Raw genomic sequence first — 18,208 nt, forward strand, 5'->3', positions numbered from 1 at the left:
TACCCTCGGCGACCGGGCTTTGTTGCCCGGGCTTGTTTCTAACTCGAGAGCGTCGCACAGCTCGGCGCCAGGTCACGTGCGTTAGTGACAACCTCTAGCAGGGCGGCCCCGGGGCCCCCGCGCCGCCGATTGGTGGGCCGGGCCTGGCGCGGCCCCGGGGCGGGGCGGGACGGGGCGGAGCTGCCCAGCGGGCGGGCCCGACGGGCGGGCGCAGCGGACGATCAGCTGTTCCGAAGCTGCACAACAACAAAAGGAACGAGACGGGCCGGCGGCGGCGGCCAGTGGCGCGGCCACAGGAGGGCTGGACCGGCCCCGCGCCCCGAGCCCGCCGTCCGGGAGCCGCAGCTACCTCAGCCGCCCCGCGCCGCCAGCGCACCGGTTCCCGCCGGTTCCCGCCGAGCCGGGCGCCCGCTGCCTTCGCCGCCCGTCCGGCTGCCGGTCGGGCCCACGTAAGTGCGGGCGGGGCCGGCGTCCAGGGCCGCTCGCGCCCGGCCGCCCCGCAGCGTTGCCCGACCCGTGCGCCCTGCCCTCGGGCCGGCCCGCGAGCCGCGGTCAGTGCGCTCCCGGCCTCCGCTCGCCGCCGCGGGCCGGTCGCCCACCCGCTCGGCGGACCCTCGTTGGTCCCGGGGTGCGGGCGGAGGCGGCGCCCGGACACGGGCCGGCCAAGCCCCGGCGAGGGGCGGCGGTTGGGTGTTCGGTTTCTGCCTCCTCCCCCGAGCGTGGCCTGTTTTCTTGGCCGCGGCGGGACCTCCTCCTCTCTCTCCTCCTCCTCACTCCCCTCCACTCCTCCTCCTGCCCTCCGCCGTTGCACTGGAGCTGCCCGCTCGGGACTCGGCGTCGGAGCCCCCGGCTCCGGAGGAGCGAGCGCGGCCGCCGCCCCGGGACGCATCCCCCGCCCAGGCCCGCGGCGCCGCCGCTGCTCCTTCCGCAGCCCTCCCAGCGCAGGGTCGCTCTCGGCAGCGCAGCGGCTCAGTTACCCGGCGACCGGCGCCCGCCCAGTGTCCGCCTGTCCGTTGCATGTTCCTTGACCCTGCTTGATCTTCCACTTCACTATTTGAGGTTGCACGTGTGGAGAGAGCAGTTTCCCTGCCCATCACAATTAAAACTCTCATCGTTTTGATCACTCGCACTGATTGGGTGCTTCTCATGTGCCATATACTATGTGAGGACTTTACATGCGTTATCTCAATTGATTCCCACAATAACCCTCTGAAGGAGGGTGTATTACGCATAGGAAACCTGAGGGCCCAGAGAGATTGAATAACTTACTCAAGACCACACAGACAGTTAAAAAGAATTGGTTTTTCTCTTTAAAAAGTTGCAGATGAATTTTACTTAGGGATTCCTTGTTTTTATTGTATTTCCTAATACAATTCGGAAAAGAAACTTTTCTGAATACAAAGTAGTTTGGGGAAAAGGGAGTGGAAAGTGACCCATGGGATCATTGAACAGAGGTAATAATGAGGTGCCCCAAGATCTTGAAATCACTTGCTTGGTAATTGAAATATATATTTCATTGCAGATGTGAAAAGCATTAGGAGGCTTTTGCTTTTAAGTCACAGCCACTGTAATCCTGAATTGGCAGCATAATTTTCAAAGGCTCCTGCCCGGAACCAGGACCTTACTAATTTCTATGACTAAGGTCTCATTTGTTTTTCCATCCTGTCTTTTGTCATTTTTTTTGTGACTGCCCCATCGCTTGCTTATAATTCTCTTGGGAATGGTCCCACTTTCAAAATGTAAGGTTAACAGGCTAGGAATTACCACTTACTGCTGCTGTCTTTGTCCACTGTCATTCAGCCTTCAGAGCCAACCTGGTGGATCCTGAGGAGAATAACCCCCTTGTAGCCAGTTGAATAGGCTGGGTAGAGTGGAACAAGCAAAGACAACTTTCTTGGCTTGGTTTTAATGCAGTTTAAAATTTAGTTAAAATCACTCTAATCAGCATGTTTATTTTTCTAAGCTAGTGAGAGAACGATCATTTTGAGGCTGCTTTTGGATGATGATGTGTTAATTTAGCCACTTGATATTTCAAAACTGTCAAGAAGCCACAGCTGTACACATAGAAGTTAAATCATCAGAGGGTTTTTTTTTTTTTTTTTTTAATTTAAAATGTTGTTTTGGAGCCGCCTACTGGCAGCCAAAACCAACAGAAAAGTGCTGTTCTCTGAAGTTCGTAGAGCCAGAGTTGAGGCTGGAAGGAGCCCGAGAGATCCTGTGCTGGGGTTGGGGCGGTGGGGGGAGGGCAGGAGGGAGCAAGGCCCTTGGGACCAGACACACTTACACTCTAATGCTGGCCCCAGCCCTGACCAGCTCTGTCGCTTTTGAGCAAGTTACTTAATTTCTGAGCCTCAGTTTCCTTATTAGTCAAATGGGACAAATAAGTACCTCAAGTCTGTCACATATAATAAGCATTCAGTAAATTGTAGCTCTAATTATGATATAAATATTTTGTCGATAAAGACACTCAGACTCAAGGATGCTAAGTGACTTGCTCACAGTCCTACAACTGGTTTGAAGTGAACTTGTGGTTAGTATTTACTAGGTGCCTGCTGTGTGCCTGCTTTTAAGTGATACATATTAATCCTCACAATGGCACTACGCTGAGAAAACTGAGGCACCGAGAAGTTACTATATATCCTAAATACACACAAGTTCTGGGGAGCAGAGTCAAGATTTCAAACAAAGCAGGCCAACTCCAGAGCCATGCGGCCTCTAGGTTGGTTGCTTGTCTCGAAAATGAGAAAATAAATCACACGAACAAGCTCTTCCAGACTAGTAACTCCTTTTCGGAGTTCTCAAACTAGAATGCTGTACCCCGTAAGTATTAAACTCAGCCATCTTTCTCTGCCCACAGAGCATTTCTACTCATGAAATATGAAAACATTGATGATTTAAAAAAAATTGATGATAAAATGTTAGGTAATAAAGCGGGATACAAAACTGCACATGCCTTAGCCTACAATTGTGATAAAAAGAAACTGTGTAGAAGAAAATGTACAATATATTAACAATGATTGCAACAAAGCATGGAATAATAACTAGTTTCCTTATTTACTTTCCAAACTTTCTATAATGTGGTTTGGTTCATTTTATAATGAAAAAGACATTTTTTAAAAGGGAGAGAATGGAGGTATTTTGAGCCAAGCAGAAGAGGGACAAAGCTGCCTTCTTGAAATGCTGGGGACCAGACTCTTGGTCTCTTTTCTCCACTGGGGTGAGACTGCCAGGCTTGCAGGTGCCCCAGAGAACAGCAGTGCCACCTAACCTAGCCTTCATTCCTCTACCTCTTTCCTAAATTGCAGAGCTGTATTTATAAATTTGTCCTCTTAGGACACTTGCTTTCTCTGGAATTTTTCACTTTAGTTTTATCATTGTCCTAGAGTTGTGAATATGAAAAAGTTAGTGATATGCGGTGAGGAGTGAAGTCTGAAGTTCTGCTTTGCCTTTTAGCTCCACATAGAACCAGCCCCATGAAGAGCCTCCATTCCTGGGTGGGAGCCAAGGTCAAGAGTAGCAGTGCCTTGGTAGGGACAGTCTCTGGGTCACTGAGAGGATAGGCCATCAAGACATTAGAAAGATTTTTCTAAAACAGTATTGTCCAATAAAAATATATATGCATGTTTAAATCTTTAAGTAGCCACATTAAAAAGGGGCAAAGAAATAGGTGAAATTAATTTTATTTATATATTTTATTTAACCTAGTATATCCCAAATTAAGATTAAAAATTTAGTTTCTCAGTCACACTAGTCACATTTCAAATGTTCATTCACCTAATGTTCCTGGCAGCCACCTCACTGAACAATTTTAGTGTGTTGGGGTCTCTCCAACAGCTCCTCGTCCTTTGTGACAGCTATAGAAAGCAGGGCCAAAGGAACTTTGCAAAGTTAGACCAGCCTCACTTCAGGAAACCAAAAGAACATTGACTTGTGCCGTCCCATGGAAAGCTCCTCCAGAGACACCTTTCCTGTGGCAGAGCTGCGTGTGTTCCAGGCAAAACCTGGCTTCCATGTTATGGTTTTGGAGCTGCAGCCAGAGGGTGCAGTTTGCAGTTGGGAACTTGCAGCTGCCCAACCACAGTGGCCCCAGCATGTTTTCTGCCTTGTAGCTGCCACTTAAGTGGCCTGGGCCCCAGTGACTTACCTCACGTGGCATCACATTTGGGGGATAAGGGCTCATTCAAGACGAGCAAGGTTTTCCTGTGGGGTGCTCCCTCCCCCACCCAGCAGCTCTCACTGGTGCAGGGGGCTGAGTCCAGCCCTGTACTCTGGAGAATTGACATTATTCTCCCAGCCGGGTCAGCAGACACAGAATTGTAGTTGGGGCCAATACCTGCCTCCATAATGTAAGAGAAATGGGGACAAGATTTTGAAAATATCTTTTTTCCCTCCTAGCATATATGCTCAAAACCTTTATTTACGCATCAGCTCATCAGCTCATCAGCTATTTACACATGGGATAGGTCATGTTTGGGATATGTCAGGCCAATACACAGCCCACTTTTCTTCTAAATTCTCTTACATGGAACATAAAGCTGACTTTGTGTTCTCGTACTAGGGCTCCAGACTTCTGGCCATGTTGCTTTCCAGAAGGGTTTCAGGAAGACTGGTTATGCAAGTGACACTTCCTGTTTACCCGCTTTTCATAATGAATGTCTGAGGATGACAGATTGTGACCACAGAAGTATTCCAGTGCCGTTTATTTGAGCACACATTTGTAGTACTGCACATGGGCAGTAGCCTTCAGTGTGCACATAAAGAACTGAACCAGGAGCCTCATCAGATACAGAGTCGAACTACATTTACAGCTAAAGATGATTGTCTTGAAAGTGAAATGTCAAGAGTCTGAAGTTAGGGATTCAAGACTGACACTCCCTGGATGGTCTCACCCACTCTTAGGGTTCCTGTCATCCCCTTTGTGTTGATAACTCCCAAATCTGTACCCCCAGCAGACACCATGCTCTTGGACTGCAGAGTCCTATACTCGGCTGCCTTCCAGACATCCCCGGTGTGGGATCTGCAGATTTCCACAATTCCATGTGTCCAGAGTGCACAGCCTGTACCTCCGCAGTGTCCCTCTTCCACTGAACTATCCCACCATCCTCCCAGTTGGTCAGGCCAAAAACCTGGGGCATCCTTGACTTTTCCCGCCCCTTCACTTCTGGCTTACAAGGTCCTGCAGGATCTGGTCCCCGCTTAACCCCCGAGCCCACTCTCACAACCATCCACCTGGATCTTGAGCCACAGAAGGCGCCACATTCTCACTCATCTGCACATTTTCACAGTGTTCTTTCTCCTCCTTCCTCCGTTCTTGAGCTTCTCGGCCATTCACAATTGAAGTCGTTGGTTTCACGTGTCCTTCCCTGACCTCTGCCTGTGTGGATTTGAGGAGCGCCGTTACACTTCTCCTCACGTGGCACTCATCACACCGGCTTGTTGCACTTGCCATGGGAGGGCCTTGTCCACTGCTGCCTCCGCTGCGCTGAGCGCTCGGCCTGACCCGTAATAGGTGCTCAGCAAATATTTGTGACTAATAGTTGACATTGACTGAGAATTTTGTACCAAGTGCCTTGCTAAGTAGGTTGCCTGCACTATCTCATTTGACAAGAGTAGGATCTGGGGAGACTGTCTAGGAGTGGTGATTGGCAAAGTCTGGAGAGACACCAGTTGGCTTCAACCAGGGTGAGAGTGGTGGAGAGAAGTAGGTGGATTCGAGCCAAGTGTGCAGCTAGAGTCAACAGGACTTGCCGGGAGTTTGGATGAGGGGTGGGGTGTGGGGGTAAGGATCCAAAGGAGTCGAGGGTAAGGGCTAGGCTTTTGTCCTGAATAACTGCTGGATGCTGCTGCCTCTCCTTCCTGAGTAGGGGGTGAAGGGCAAGTGTGCCTGAGTACGTTTGTAGGGGAAAATTAAAAGATCTCTTTGCTATTTTGGGGGTTTGATATGCCCATCGTGTAGGCAGGCAGAAATGGATATATAAATCTGGAACTCTGGAATAAGATCAGATGAGGCTGGAGTTCCTCATTTAGAACTCACGAGAACGCCATGAGGTAGAACCATTGCCTCCTGAAATAGCGTGACTTCCTTACTCTTAGGGCACAAGCCACAGAGCCAGCATTTGAACCCAGGCACAGTGGTCGTTTCCAGTTCTGGTTGCTGTTCACCTGAGTTTTCTACAGTGTGACTTTCTCCATGCCAGCTGTAGGAATTGTTTTGAAGGTCAAAGTACTTACAGATTTTAAATGTAATTAGGTGTGCTTAATGATCATATACAAGAACAGAGCGGAGGAAAGGTGCCAGGGAAAGGTGAGGGCCTGGCGTGACAGCGGTCACTCACTGGCCTCTTGCTGGCTTCATTTGGCAGCTTCTGGCCAGTTGACCATGAATACCTAGTCTTTGCTCTACTTACAGAAAAGTAGTATTTCAGTTGACATACATTGTTCAAATTTATCCGTTATGAAAGCACAGATGTGAAAAAGAACCAGCCCCTTCTATTGCACATTTTGAGATATTTACAGGTTGCGTTTGAGTACTCGATTCATAATGTTTGTAAAAAAGAGATATTGCATATCTTGTGTTTGAAAGAAGGGAAGAGCCATAGCTGTAGGCTAAGGCATGTGCTTTTTTCTAAGGGTGGGGATATGTGTGTGTATTTTAAAACCACATACACATTACATAAACATGCTGATTTGAAATAACCTTCTTTTTCTGTTTTATTTTAGGGATAATGACTCTTCGTGCTTCTCGCCTAAGTTGAATAAGCAACTTGTGCACTTTAATCCCCTGTCAGTGCCATCGGGCTGACAGAAGACAGGTTTTTGAAATCTCAGCTATAAAGACATCCAGCCAAAGTCTCAGTCTTGCCTTAACAATGTTTCAGAGACTGAATAAAATGTTTGTGGGTGAAGTCAATACTTCTTCCAACCAAGAACCAGAATTTAGTGAGAAAGAAGATGATGAATGGATTCTTGTTGACTTCATAGGTAAGGGTATTCTTAGCCGTTAATCATTACAGCAAAAGTGGAAACTCTTGCATCTAGTTTTTGCATAAGTAAACCAGTAACTCTGAAGGTTTTTAAGCCTTAAAAGTAAATAAACAAGAATTTGTCTAAAAAAATTGCAGGAAGCATTCTGTGCCAGATGATCGGTCAGGGAAATTGCTTGATGTCAGACTTTGCAGTTTTGCAGCTCTTACACCCCGATCAAATCAGAGGCACTTTAATTGAAAATCCTCATATCAGACAAGCAATAACCCATCTGGCGCATTATGTGTTTACTCAGCAGAATAGAAACAGTCTTAAAAACTGTTCCTGCAAAACCAACATAATCCATCCCATACAGTGATACACACCCCCCCAACACACACACATGCACACACATACTAGGTGCTGAGAAATTATAATCATTATGAGTGAATATGAATGGTTTTGTCTCTGACCTAAGTAAAGGGGGGAATGTGAGCATCAGCTAACAGCATCATCTCTTCTTTTTCTGTGCTCTGGTGTGATATCAATGCGGTACTCCTACCCCTGGGGACTTCAACGACGCGTGTGGACTACGATCTAGACACTTGCACTGGTTTCTCAGCAGCAGAAGACGAGGAAGAAGAAGACATCAGTGAAGAGCCACCTATCGAGCACCCTTCAGTCTTTTCCTGTTTACCCGCGTCTCTTGAGTGCTTAACTGATACAAGTGATTCCTGCTTCCTCCAGTTTGAGTCCTGTCCGATGGAGGAGAGCTGGTTTATCACCCCTCCCCCGTGTTTTACTGCAGGTGGATTAACCACTATCAAGGTGGAAACCAGTCCTATGGAAAACCTTCTCATCGAACACCCCAGCATGTCTGTCTATGCTGTGCATAACCCCTGCCCCAGCCTCAGTGAGGCCCACTGTGGGACTGAGGAATTTCATAACCCAAGCAGTCCCAGGTACGTTGCTCTCTCCACAGACAGTCTGTTTAGTATGCAGTTTATTTACTTCTACTACAGTTCAAAGCTGAGTTTTTAGAAGATGCAAAGTAATCTTATAGAGATTCATGAAAGTATATGCCTAGTGCACAAGGCGGTTGATGGTATGAAAAAACTTATTCATTTTAGATTTTCAAAAAAGTGAGTTATAGCATGGCCCCAGTTACGTAATGGAGAGCTGTCTCGTAAAATCATGCTACTGAATGGAAAGAAAAGACTGGCATTTCTGCTGAGTATCTTAGAATATAACTCTGGCACTTTATAGACTGGATTATTTGGGGCATCAAATTCGACAAGAATAGTATATCTTAAAATAAATCTCTTATGATCTTCCAAGTAGTCCTAACTAGGTCACATCAAATGGCGCTTAACCTTAAAACCTGAGGAATCTTAAGCATGGATTAAAATGGCAGATATACCAAAACATTTTGCTCAGAGAGTTGTTATCTGCCTTACAGAGGAAAGATTTCATACCCAAACAATGTTTTGCTGTTATATAGGTGTCCCTAGTGGTCTGAAAGGCTCTGCTGGAATGGCAGATAGGTTGAGGGCCTGGAAAGGTTCAGGGAGCGTGCCTGGTCAGTGATATGTTCCAAAACAAACTCACAGTCTGTGGCCTTTATTCAGAGACTATACTCAAGATCGCTCCCACCCACTAAAATAAAACCCATGGCCATGTTAATTAGCTCAAAGTCCAGCTAGTCCGTGATGCATGTTAGTGGAAGGTTTCCTATGGTAATAAAGTATTTGCAGGATGCTGGTACTGACTTAGTTCCCTTAGTACCTGTCAAGGGAACAGGTGAATTGTGGTTCGTGCTGTCATCCAAAAGGCCTCTTTTTGGATTGTCCAGGCTCCAACTCTAACTAGACCATTGTATATATCTTCTATTTCCTGTTTGCCAAAATATAAACAAAGCCCAGGCAGCTCATTAATTTGTTAACTTCACCAGAGTTTGCTGCACTCTCAAGTCTCAATATTGTAGATGATCTTGAATGAGGATAAACATACACTTGTACCAAATTGAAAAACAATTTGCTTATATAGTTACCCAGGCTTTATACTGGGTAAGATCTTTGATGGGAAATGTTACTTTAACTGGCACTTTATTCCACACTATAAATTTATCAAGAGGTTAATGTTGCAGGCATTCCAACAAAAGTTTAAAATATAATTTTTTGGAGGTGGTATTGATTTAATTGCTTTACAGTTGATGTAAATTAATTTCTTCAGTTCTTAGAAATTCTTTCCACCCTGATTTTGATCTCATCTCTGAGGAATTCCACTTGAGAATTTAGCGTGATTAATAGCCCCTTTAAATTAGTAACATTTGTATATTTATGTTTCAGTATTTTTTTTAAATTGTGTGTGTATACCTATATGTATTCAGCAGCTTTGTCGACAGCTTATTATAGAAGCAGTACATAGGCACTACAGAAAATTAGAAAATGCAAAAAAATTTTAAATGACGTTCTCACTACCAAGAGGTGAATACTGTTAAGACTCTACGTCATATCCTTCCAGATTGTTTTTTCTGAATGTGCCCATGCACAGGTACATGCACCATTTTAACCTAAATGGCATCAAGCTGTATGTACTATTTTACAATCTGCTTCCTTAGGCAATGATCTCTACCTTTTTTTTCCCAGTAAAATTTTACTTCATCAACTACACAAACCATTCTCAGATTTGCCCGCTAGAGTCCAGAATATTTCATCTAGTTTGTCCGAACCAGCATCCAGTTCAGGACCTTGCACTGCATCTGGTTATGTGTTTGCAGTTTTGATGCAGTGAGAATGTTCATTTTTTTATATCTTGTTTGTTACTGTATCTTGCTATATGTTTTGATATAACACATAGGGTAGTTAAACACAAATAAAGGATCAAATGAACACAATTTTATATGAATTCTTTTTGAACATAAGAAAGTACTGCAAATTATTATAGTTTTATAATAATTAAAATTTTTTTAACATCTTTATATTTGGATTTGAAATTCTTATAAGAAAGGCCCACTAAATCAAGATAGAAATAAGATGTCACCAAAATTAGGAGGATGGCTCTGTAGTAAATATTTGTGTTTTCTGAGCGAGAAATAAATCATGTATCTTTCAAAAGTTAGATTGTTTCCATCCTGTCTATCCTTGAAGAGATTACCATAAAGCACATAAAATTAAGGTGCTTCATAATTAAAGATGGGCTTCAGAGTATGTACTTTATTGCATTTTAGCCTTTATAAATATTGTTTGTGAAGGTTTATGTGCTATCATAATCTTGAATTAAGTAATACATGTGCCGTTAATGACCCATAGTAAACCAGTTATAATAAAGAAAAGTTGACCACATACTAATAGTAAAATTAAATAGCATTTTAAACCTTACTAGTGATTTAATAGTTCACCATTTAACATTTGTAGGGCCAGGAAAAGCTGCTTATAAGACTCACTGGCACAGAGTAAGTATATTCCCTTTGAGACTGTGTGATACGTGTATCAGTCTGAGCAGGGAGGCGAAGGACTCAAGGCACCCACCTTTTAAAAACCACTGTCTTTATTTTAACTGCTCTCTATTAGTTTCTTAATGTGACCTGCTTTAATTCTACCGTTTAATAAAAACAATGTATTAAAAGATCATTGTGTTTTCCTCTAGTGGTTATAGGCAGAATATATAACTGCCTTTCCTGTGTAAAATAACCCTTAAAAATCTTGAAGTTCTTCATTATGTGTAAATATAGTTTAGATCTGTTGATTAGCTTTTAATGTAGAAAACATATAATTATATGGTTTGTAGCCATATTTTAAGATTCTGTTCTCCCTAAGGGTTTTTATAACATTGCTATGCAAATGCCATTACAAAACGTGCCCTGTTATGATATAAATTTAAAACTTAGAATTGTTTTCTGTAATAAGCAGGTAGCTTCTTACTGAGAATTTTAAATGAGTAGAATTTCCTTATGCATGTTTCTGGTAAATACAGATTTAAGGCTTGCTTCCTAGAACATTTTACTTATAGACAGAAAACATCTGTGAAGGTGCTGTTGGCACAGTGCATCAGTATCAACCCTGCCTCATAACCACGGTCTTTGGAGTGTGACCTATGTTGGAATCTTGGTTGAGTCAGTTAATAATTTTGACCTTAACCTCTCTGAGCCTGAGTTTTCTGATCAGTAAAATCTGGGAATTAAAATAGCTTCCTTTTAAGGTTGCAGTGAGAATTAAAACACATGTTAGTTCCCCTCCTAGTAAGCTTATATAAATGTGTTTGGTGTATAACTGAAATTCACTCAAAGTGTAAAGCACTTTTTTAAAAATACAGCCCACTTAATTAACCACCTGTGGACTCTATGGCATATTTCGATTGAAAGTTGGCTTCTCCTTTCTACCATTATCAGTCATTATGGTCACAAAATATAAACTTGTCTGTCAGCCATGAGACACTAAGCTCTCATTCAACCATAAACAAATTAGTGTCGCAAATTGAGTTGCCAGGTAGCTTTTTCAGTCTCATTAATAACATACTCTGTTACTTAATATATCCCCATTTTTTTCTGTTTCAGAGTGGAAGCTCAGAATGAAATGGGGCAGCACATTCATTGCTATGTTGCAGCTCTCGCTGCTCATACAGCTTTTCTGGAGCAACCCAAGAGCTTTCGCCCTTCCCAGTGGATAAAAGAACACAGTGAAAGACCGTCTCTGAACAGAAATAGCCTTCGTCGCCAAAATCTTACCAGGGATTGCCACCCTCGGCAAATCAAGCACAATGGCTGGGCTGTCCATCAGCCCTGCCCACGTCAGTACAATTACTAAGAATTTCGAGTGTGTTTGGTTGGTTTCTCTTGGTTTGTGCATATGTGTGTGCATGGGTGTGTATGGACGATGAATATGCTGTCTCTTTACAGACAACTGATGACCAATCACACGGTGTTATCGGTATGTTTAGACACTATCCTGAAGACCAGATTTACATGCTGTGTGTCACCTAATGCCTTGCTCTTAACATTTACTTTTTTGTAAGTTTTTTCAGAATATTTTTGGAAACATATCAATACAATTACAGTGTTTAGTGTTTGGGGATGTCTTTAAATCTATTACGGTGTACACAAGTTAGCAGTTTAGAGAGATTTCTTCCCAAGTACGAGAATAGGCATCTTTCAATTTCATTGTATTTGGTATTAATCAATCTTTTGAGTAAGCAGAAATTTATTCTCAGGGTCAGCCATACACTTTATTGACCAGTACTTGATAATCTTTTCTGTATATAGCGAATACATTTTTACACACTAACATGAGCATTAACAAGTGATGTGGTTGCCACAGATATAATGGAATTATGGCTGAACTTTCTTTTGGAAGAAAACTTGATATATTTCTGTGTGTATGGGTTTTTTACTTCCCAGATTAGCCATACAGTTCATTTTGGAATTCAGGTACCTTAAGTGTTAGTGAACAGTACATTCAGTAATTCCGATGTGACTGTGTGACATGGTACAGACATTACAGGCATCGTGGGACAACAGCACTCGTCTCACATGCAGAGGGATTAAATTAGACCTGTGAAATTATATTTGGAAAAATGTGTGTCCATAACTAACCCATTGGTCTTCTGTTTAAGTTGTTTGGATTCCTTCCCGCCAGCTCTGCCTACTCGCCACCTCACATCAGCTGTAAATTCAGAAGTACTTGTCCCGGCACTTGAGTGACTTCCTATTTATATGTGCCCAAGGGAAGAGAGAGGCTTTATATTTCTGATGCAGTGATAGATCCTCTGCCACGGAGACTGTCCTGCCGAGTGGCAAGCAAGGGTGAAGGGGGTCCCTGGTGACATCTCTTCATAGCATCTAAATGAAGGGTGACAGGTTGGCTTCCTTGAGTTTTCATATTTTTGTTTTAACTCGGGCTTCGGGCAAAATCTTTAACCACTTTGGCCTCTGTTTCCTCCACCAGTGGGGGGGAGCGGTGGTACGTACCGCCCTCACAGTTGTTGGGAGGCCTGGATACTGACTTGAAGTGGGACTGCCGAGAACCGATCCTTGCGTGAAATTCCAGGGGCCTCTCTCCCGAGTCTGGTGATGGGGGTGGGGCTGTGGCAACTCCTCTGCCACAGCCGCTCCTCAGAGGCGATGCTGATGCGGCCGGGGCAGGGCTCCGTTCACACAGAGGCCGCTTGACTCAGCGCAGAGGAAATCGATTTCCTTACCTCTAGCCACTCACTTTATCTTTTAGCAGCTGTAATGGGTTTCGCTGAGCCATCTGCACTCTCACCAGCTTCCTCTGAAATTAAGTCAAACGTATTTACAATCCAAAGCACATTCTACATAGACAGAGCAGTACGATCACCTTCCTAATCAAATAGCTTATTTTTCCATCTCCTCTGCAACCCTAATTAAGTAAGTACATGGCTATACAGTGTTGTCAAGGGCAAAAGCAGCATACAGTCATATGAAGTATTAGTATGTTCTTCAATAACCCTGTAGCAGTTGGATGCAGGGAACCATGGGAGACTTTTTTTTAAGTGAAGAGCTGTGCTCTTTTCTGACTAGACTGGGGTATGTGGAGTCAGAAGAGGTTCAAATAGCTTAGATGGTGGTGGTAGGTTGTTCGTCCACTGGCTGTGCTGAAGGGCCAGGAATGTCTCTTTAGAACAAGAGTCTAGATCCCCCTTCTCTCCTTAGTCCCCTTCCATTTCAGCTACCCCTTTATTTATTTTTCTAATAAGAGGCCAAGTCTGTAAACTTTTGTCAAACTGAGCTAGAAGTTATTTTGTTACTATTTGTGTTTACCAGAGTTGGGAGATAAGGTAGAGTTTTCATGAAGGTGTGTATGTTTTCTACCATGACTGTTAAAGGGCCGTATGTTGCTAACTTGAGCATAGATGTAAGCCTCTGAATACATGGGGGTCTCTTTTTTCATATATTAAATGTAAGTTGTTAGTACCTCACGAGTTAAAGAAGTTCAGCCATGAGAATTTGTTTGGCAGCATGAACAGATTTGTATATAAAACTGCAATGGTCTTTTTTTACTATTATTTTTTCAGATTTCCTAATACCTTAAATACATTTACATCTCTATTAGTTATTGACTTTTTGTTTGCCTTATTTGGGCCAAGTTTTTTATGCTTTGTACCTGGAAACAAATGATTTCAGTCTTTGCGACGTTTTTTCAGTGTAAGGGTTACCACACACCATCCGTGATACCATACTGTCGTTTCTGTATCAGTATCTAAGGTTTCTGGCTAAAATTGGCACATGTAAGCATTAAAGAAAGTGGTTATATAATGCAGTTGAAGTTCTTGGTCATTAGATGTTTGTTAGGGATCTACTATGTGCGAGACATAAGACCAATAATAACAGAGAGTGATGTTGACTGTTAAGTATTCTTTGAAACATGGCTGAAACGCAGCTTATTATAAGTTTATTATTTTTGCTATTGTAAATATTGGTGGTTTACAATGTGCTTTAGTGCATATTCCTTAAAAATCTAAGCAGTGAGAAATAAGACCCCTTTGAATTTAGTGCTCTGTTTCTAAACTGATACTATAGAGTGTTACTTGGAAGAAGTCTGGAATATGTGGTGCACACAGCAGTGTTTCATGAATGAGTTTCTTAGTTTTTATAATGCACCATGTTTCTCAAAGTTTGTGTTTTTTGTTAATAAAACATTTTATAATGTATATCCTATGTTTATTACTTTTTCTTCTTCACTCAGTTTGATTATGTACTGCACCGTAAGTTGAAGATTAACCACCCGTTATTTATCTTCTGTGGCAATTTATAATATATGTTTGGGTGGGTGGGGAATTTTTTGCAGAAGGTGCAAAGTGATTGGATTTTTTACTTAACTGTTCCAGGGAGCTTTTTTAACATTCATTTCCTGTGCATGTTTTCAGTTCCCATGCAAACTGTTCCTGTTTACATACCTTCCATGTTGTATCAGTACTTTGATTCTAGTGAGATGACAGTTTACTTAAAACTTGAGAGGGCCATTCAGCATTGCCTAATGTTTTTACTTCTCAAATCTGTGTAGTACACTGGTTTGTAATCTCTATGTCTTCCTTGAATCTGGGTGTCTTGGCTATTTCTCTTCCTCCTCAAGGAAATATATTGTCTTATATACTCTTTAAGAAAAGAGGGCGGGCAAAGAAGGGTATCTTTCTTATTCTCATTTTCTTTGAGTTGGAAACAAACAAACAAAAAAAATGAAGGACTCCAACTAGAAGATAAGACATTTAAATTTAAATAGCTTAGTTTAAGAGTTTCCAAGTATTAGTTTTTGTTTTTTAGAATCAGTTAAGAGACTGCTCCTTGTACTGGAGATACTAGCATATGTTTGTAATGTTACCTTAAAATTATATTTTTATTTTATAAGTCCCATACATACTGGTTAAATTCTTTAAAAAGTTGGGCTACTGTCATGGATAGGTTCACTGCCATCGGCCCTGTTGATTATTATAAATGGCATCCTTATCTACTTAATGCTTAAAGTTTTATATAAAATGCTTTATTTAGAAAACATAATATAGTGTCAGCCTTGCCATGTACCAATTAATTTCACTTGAAATGTGACACCAATTACAGTGGTTTGGGGTGGAGAAAGAGGTCCTGGAAAGCATACAGATAAGGATATCTTTTCCTATTTGCAACAGTATCCTTTATGTGGGAGGAGAAGTTACTATTCCAAGGAAGGCAGCTTAAGTGGATATTCTTTTGTGTGTCAGTCATTGAGAATTTTCCTTAAAACATTTTTTTAAATTGTGTCATTGTTAAATGCCCAGTTTTGCTCAGTATTTGCCTGACGTTTTAGTATTTGTTTTCTAGGAGGGCTTCTAAAAACCAAACCAGTACTTGGGGAGGTTGGATGTGTGTGTTTCCAGGCTTGCTGTGTATGAGTGGTTTTGCTTGCTTTTTGGTTGTGTTTTCCTCCAGAGGTTTGGAACCTTAATTAGTAATTGTGTGTGTGTGTTTTAAGTGGCTTTGGTTTTTTGTTTTTGTTTGTTTGTTTTCTTCTCAAGTAAAATTGTGAACACATTTGCTTTTCAAGGGCAGGGCATCAGTTCTAGAGACTGAAGAGTATTGTAGATTGTACTATGTGCCTTCTTGATGTGTTTCTGGACACAATTCTTTTTTGACAACTTGAAAACTCAAAAGGGACATTTGATTAGGTTATATACTGTACATCAATCTATGCACAAATGGCAGCTTGTTTTCTTGAGCCACCGTCTAAATATTTTTTTCTGTTTTTATAGAAGGTTTTTATACTGATTAGTTAATAGATGGTCAGTTTTATACACAGACTAAACAATACAGCACTTTGCCAAAAATAAGTGTAGCATTGCTTAAACATTGTGTATTAACACCAGTTCTTTGTAATTGGGTTCAGTGGTGTATTTTGCACTACCTGGAGTTATGGTTTTTAATCTGTCAGTAAATAAACTGTGCTTTAACTTCACATTTGTCAGATTCTCTTATTTTTGTCTTTATGGTCATTAGTCTTAAAACTACGTACAACTTACTTAAAATACTTGCTTTTTAGTTTTACTTGTCCAAAAGATATATTTAATATGCACTTTAAATACTTTTTTTAAACTAATTTTTATTGGAGTATATTTGATTTACAATGTTGTGTTAGTTCCTGCTGTACAGCACTTTAAATATTTTTTTAAACTTGCATAAATTAGCATATTAACATTTTTCATCTAAAATGAATAATCATTTATGTGAACATGAATTTGAGGATGACCTGCAGCCAGAACCTTTTCCCTCCAGCCAATCTGTATTAAAAAACAAATATAGAATTTAATACACTGGTTCTTAGCCTTTTTAAAGCAAGCTTGGTGAATTCTTAATGACGCCTCTTCCAGATAAATGCAGACACAATCTTACATAAACATTTCAGGACAATATGGACATCCCTGATACCACCCCCTATTGTGGCACTGTAGTGTTTTTTTGGGTTTTTTGTTTGTTTGATTGATTGTTTTTGCCACACCACTCGGCTTGTGGGATCTTAGTTCCTCGACTAGGGATTGAGCCTGGGCCGGGATAGTGAAAGCGCCAAGTCCTAACCACTGGACAGCCAGGGAATTCCTGTGGCACTGTAGTTTAAATAGGCCAGTAAACGTTCAGAATACTTGAATAGGAAGCACAAAGAATAACTCCTATATTAATGGATCCTTGGGGAAGATAAGCATTCTAGAACTATAGCTTATTATTTCAAGACATTTTTATCATCTCTTGAGACAGCTGAGATGAAAAGATTGGGGGCAGGGGTGAAGAAGAGGGGTCACTCCAAAGATGAAAATAAGGTCATGAAAGTTGTCTTGGGATGGAGCAGCTTGAAATGGAAGAGCCTAACCTGGAGTGGCAGGTGAATGGTTGCTGCTGAGAAGAGGAGTGTTTAAAAAGGTCCGCTTACAAGGTGGCTAGAATGTCAAAGGACTCTATTAGCAGCTCCATCACATCTCAAGGGCAATGACTGCATGGAGTCTAACGTAGGTGAGTCAGAAGCAACAGTGGCTCGTGGAGCGTGGGTATGTCGGGGTTTCACAGTTTGACATATGGCCCAAGATTATCTGCTCCTTTGTTTGAATCTGTACTGACCAGAAGAATATTCACTGTCTGTAAAATGTAAAATATTAGGAACCACCAAATGTTTACACACAGTGAGTCAGAAGCAACAGTGGCTCGTGGAGCGTGGGTATGTCGGGGTTTCACAGTTTGACATATGGCCCAAGATTATCTGCTCCTTTGTTTGAATCTGTACTGACCAGAAGAATAGTCACTGTCTCTAAAATGTAAAATATTAGGAGCCACCAAATGTTTACACACAGGAGAACAGTTGAAAATACTGTGGTTCATTGCACAATGAAGGTCAACGCACATCAATAATAATAATAAAAAAGAACAAGATCTGTGAACTGATTTGGAGTGATTTCTGAGGCTCTTAAGTGTAAAAAAGCAAAGTGCAAATGAGTATCTAGAGTAAGATACCCTCCATGCAAGAAAGAAGATGTAAGAAAACACGCATGTATCTGCTCGTTTGTACAAAATATAGGAAGAATAAACCAGAAACGAAATCTTCAGAGGGCAGGTAAAAAAAACTGAAGAGAGAAATTGGAACAGGCTCACGGGGGTGAGGAAGGAGGAATATTTCTGAGTATATTCCTTTTGTTTAGCTTTGGCTTTTAGAACCATAGTAATGCTTCCAACACCTCCCAAAATAAAAAACGAAAATCAACCAGGGTGTGTGTG

General features: G+C 41.9%; 1 protein-coding gene across 8 annotated transcripts; it reads left to right on the forward strand.

Annotated features, from left to right (window-relative positions):
- The first annotated feature begins 316 nt into the window (after positions 1-316).
- On the forward strand, positions 317-16,727 carry TP53INP1 (tumor protein p53 inducible nuclear protein 1). Of its 8 annotated transcripts, XM_007111552.4 has the most exons (5): positions 322-449; positions 6,721-6,981; positions 7,565-7,925; positions 10,380-10,417; positions 11,519-11,641. In XM_007111552.4, exons 2-4 carry the CDS (start codon positions 6,870-6,872, stop codon positions 10,399-10,401), a joined length of 495 nt encoding a protein of 164 aa, XP_007111614.1. In that variant the 5' UTR covers positions 322-449; positions 6,721-6,869; the 3' UTR covers positions 10,402-10,417; positions 11,519-11,641. The 8 variants fall into 8 exon arrangements, with proteins under 8 accessions (XP_023971643.1, XP_007111614.1, XP_028356094.1 ...); XM_024115875.3 differs by lacking the exon at positions 10,380-10,417 and having other exon boundaries at positions 317-449; positions 11,519-16,727; XM_028500293.2 differs by lacking the exons at positions 322-449; positions 10,380-10,417 and adding an exon at positions 2,432-2,820 and having other exon boundaries at positions 11,519-16,727.
- The last annotated feature ends 1,481 nt before the right edge of the window (positions 16,728-18,208 follow it).

This window comes from Physeter macrocephalus, chromosome 15, assembly GCF_002837175.3.
Source record: "Physeter macrocephalus isolate SW-GA chromosome 15, ASM283717v5, whole genome shotgun sequence".
Taxonomy (NCBI): domain Eukaryota; kingdom Metazoa; phylum Chordata; class Mammalia; order Artiodactyla; family Physeteridae; genus Physeter; species Physeter macrocephalus.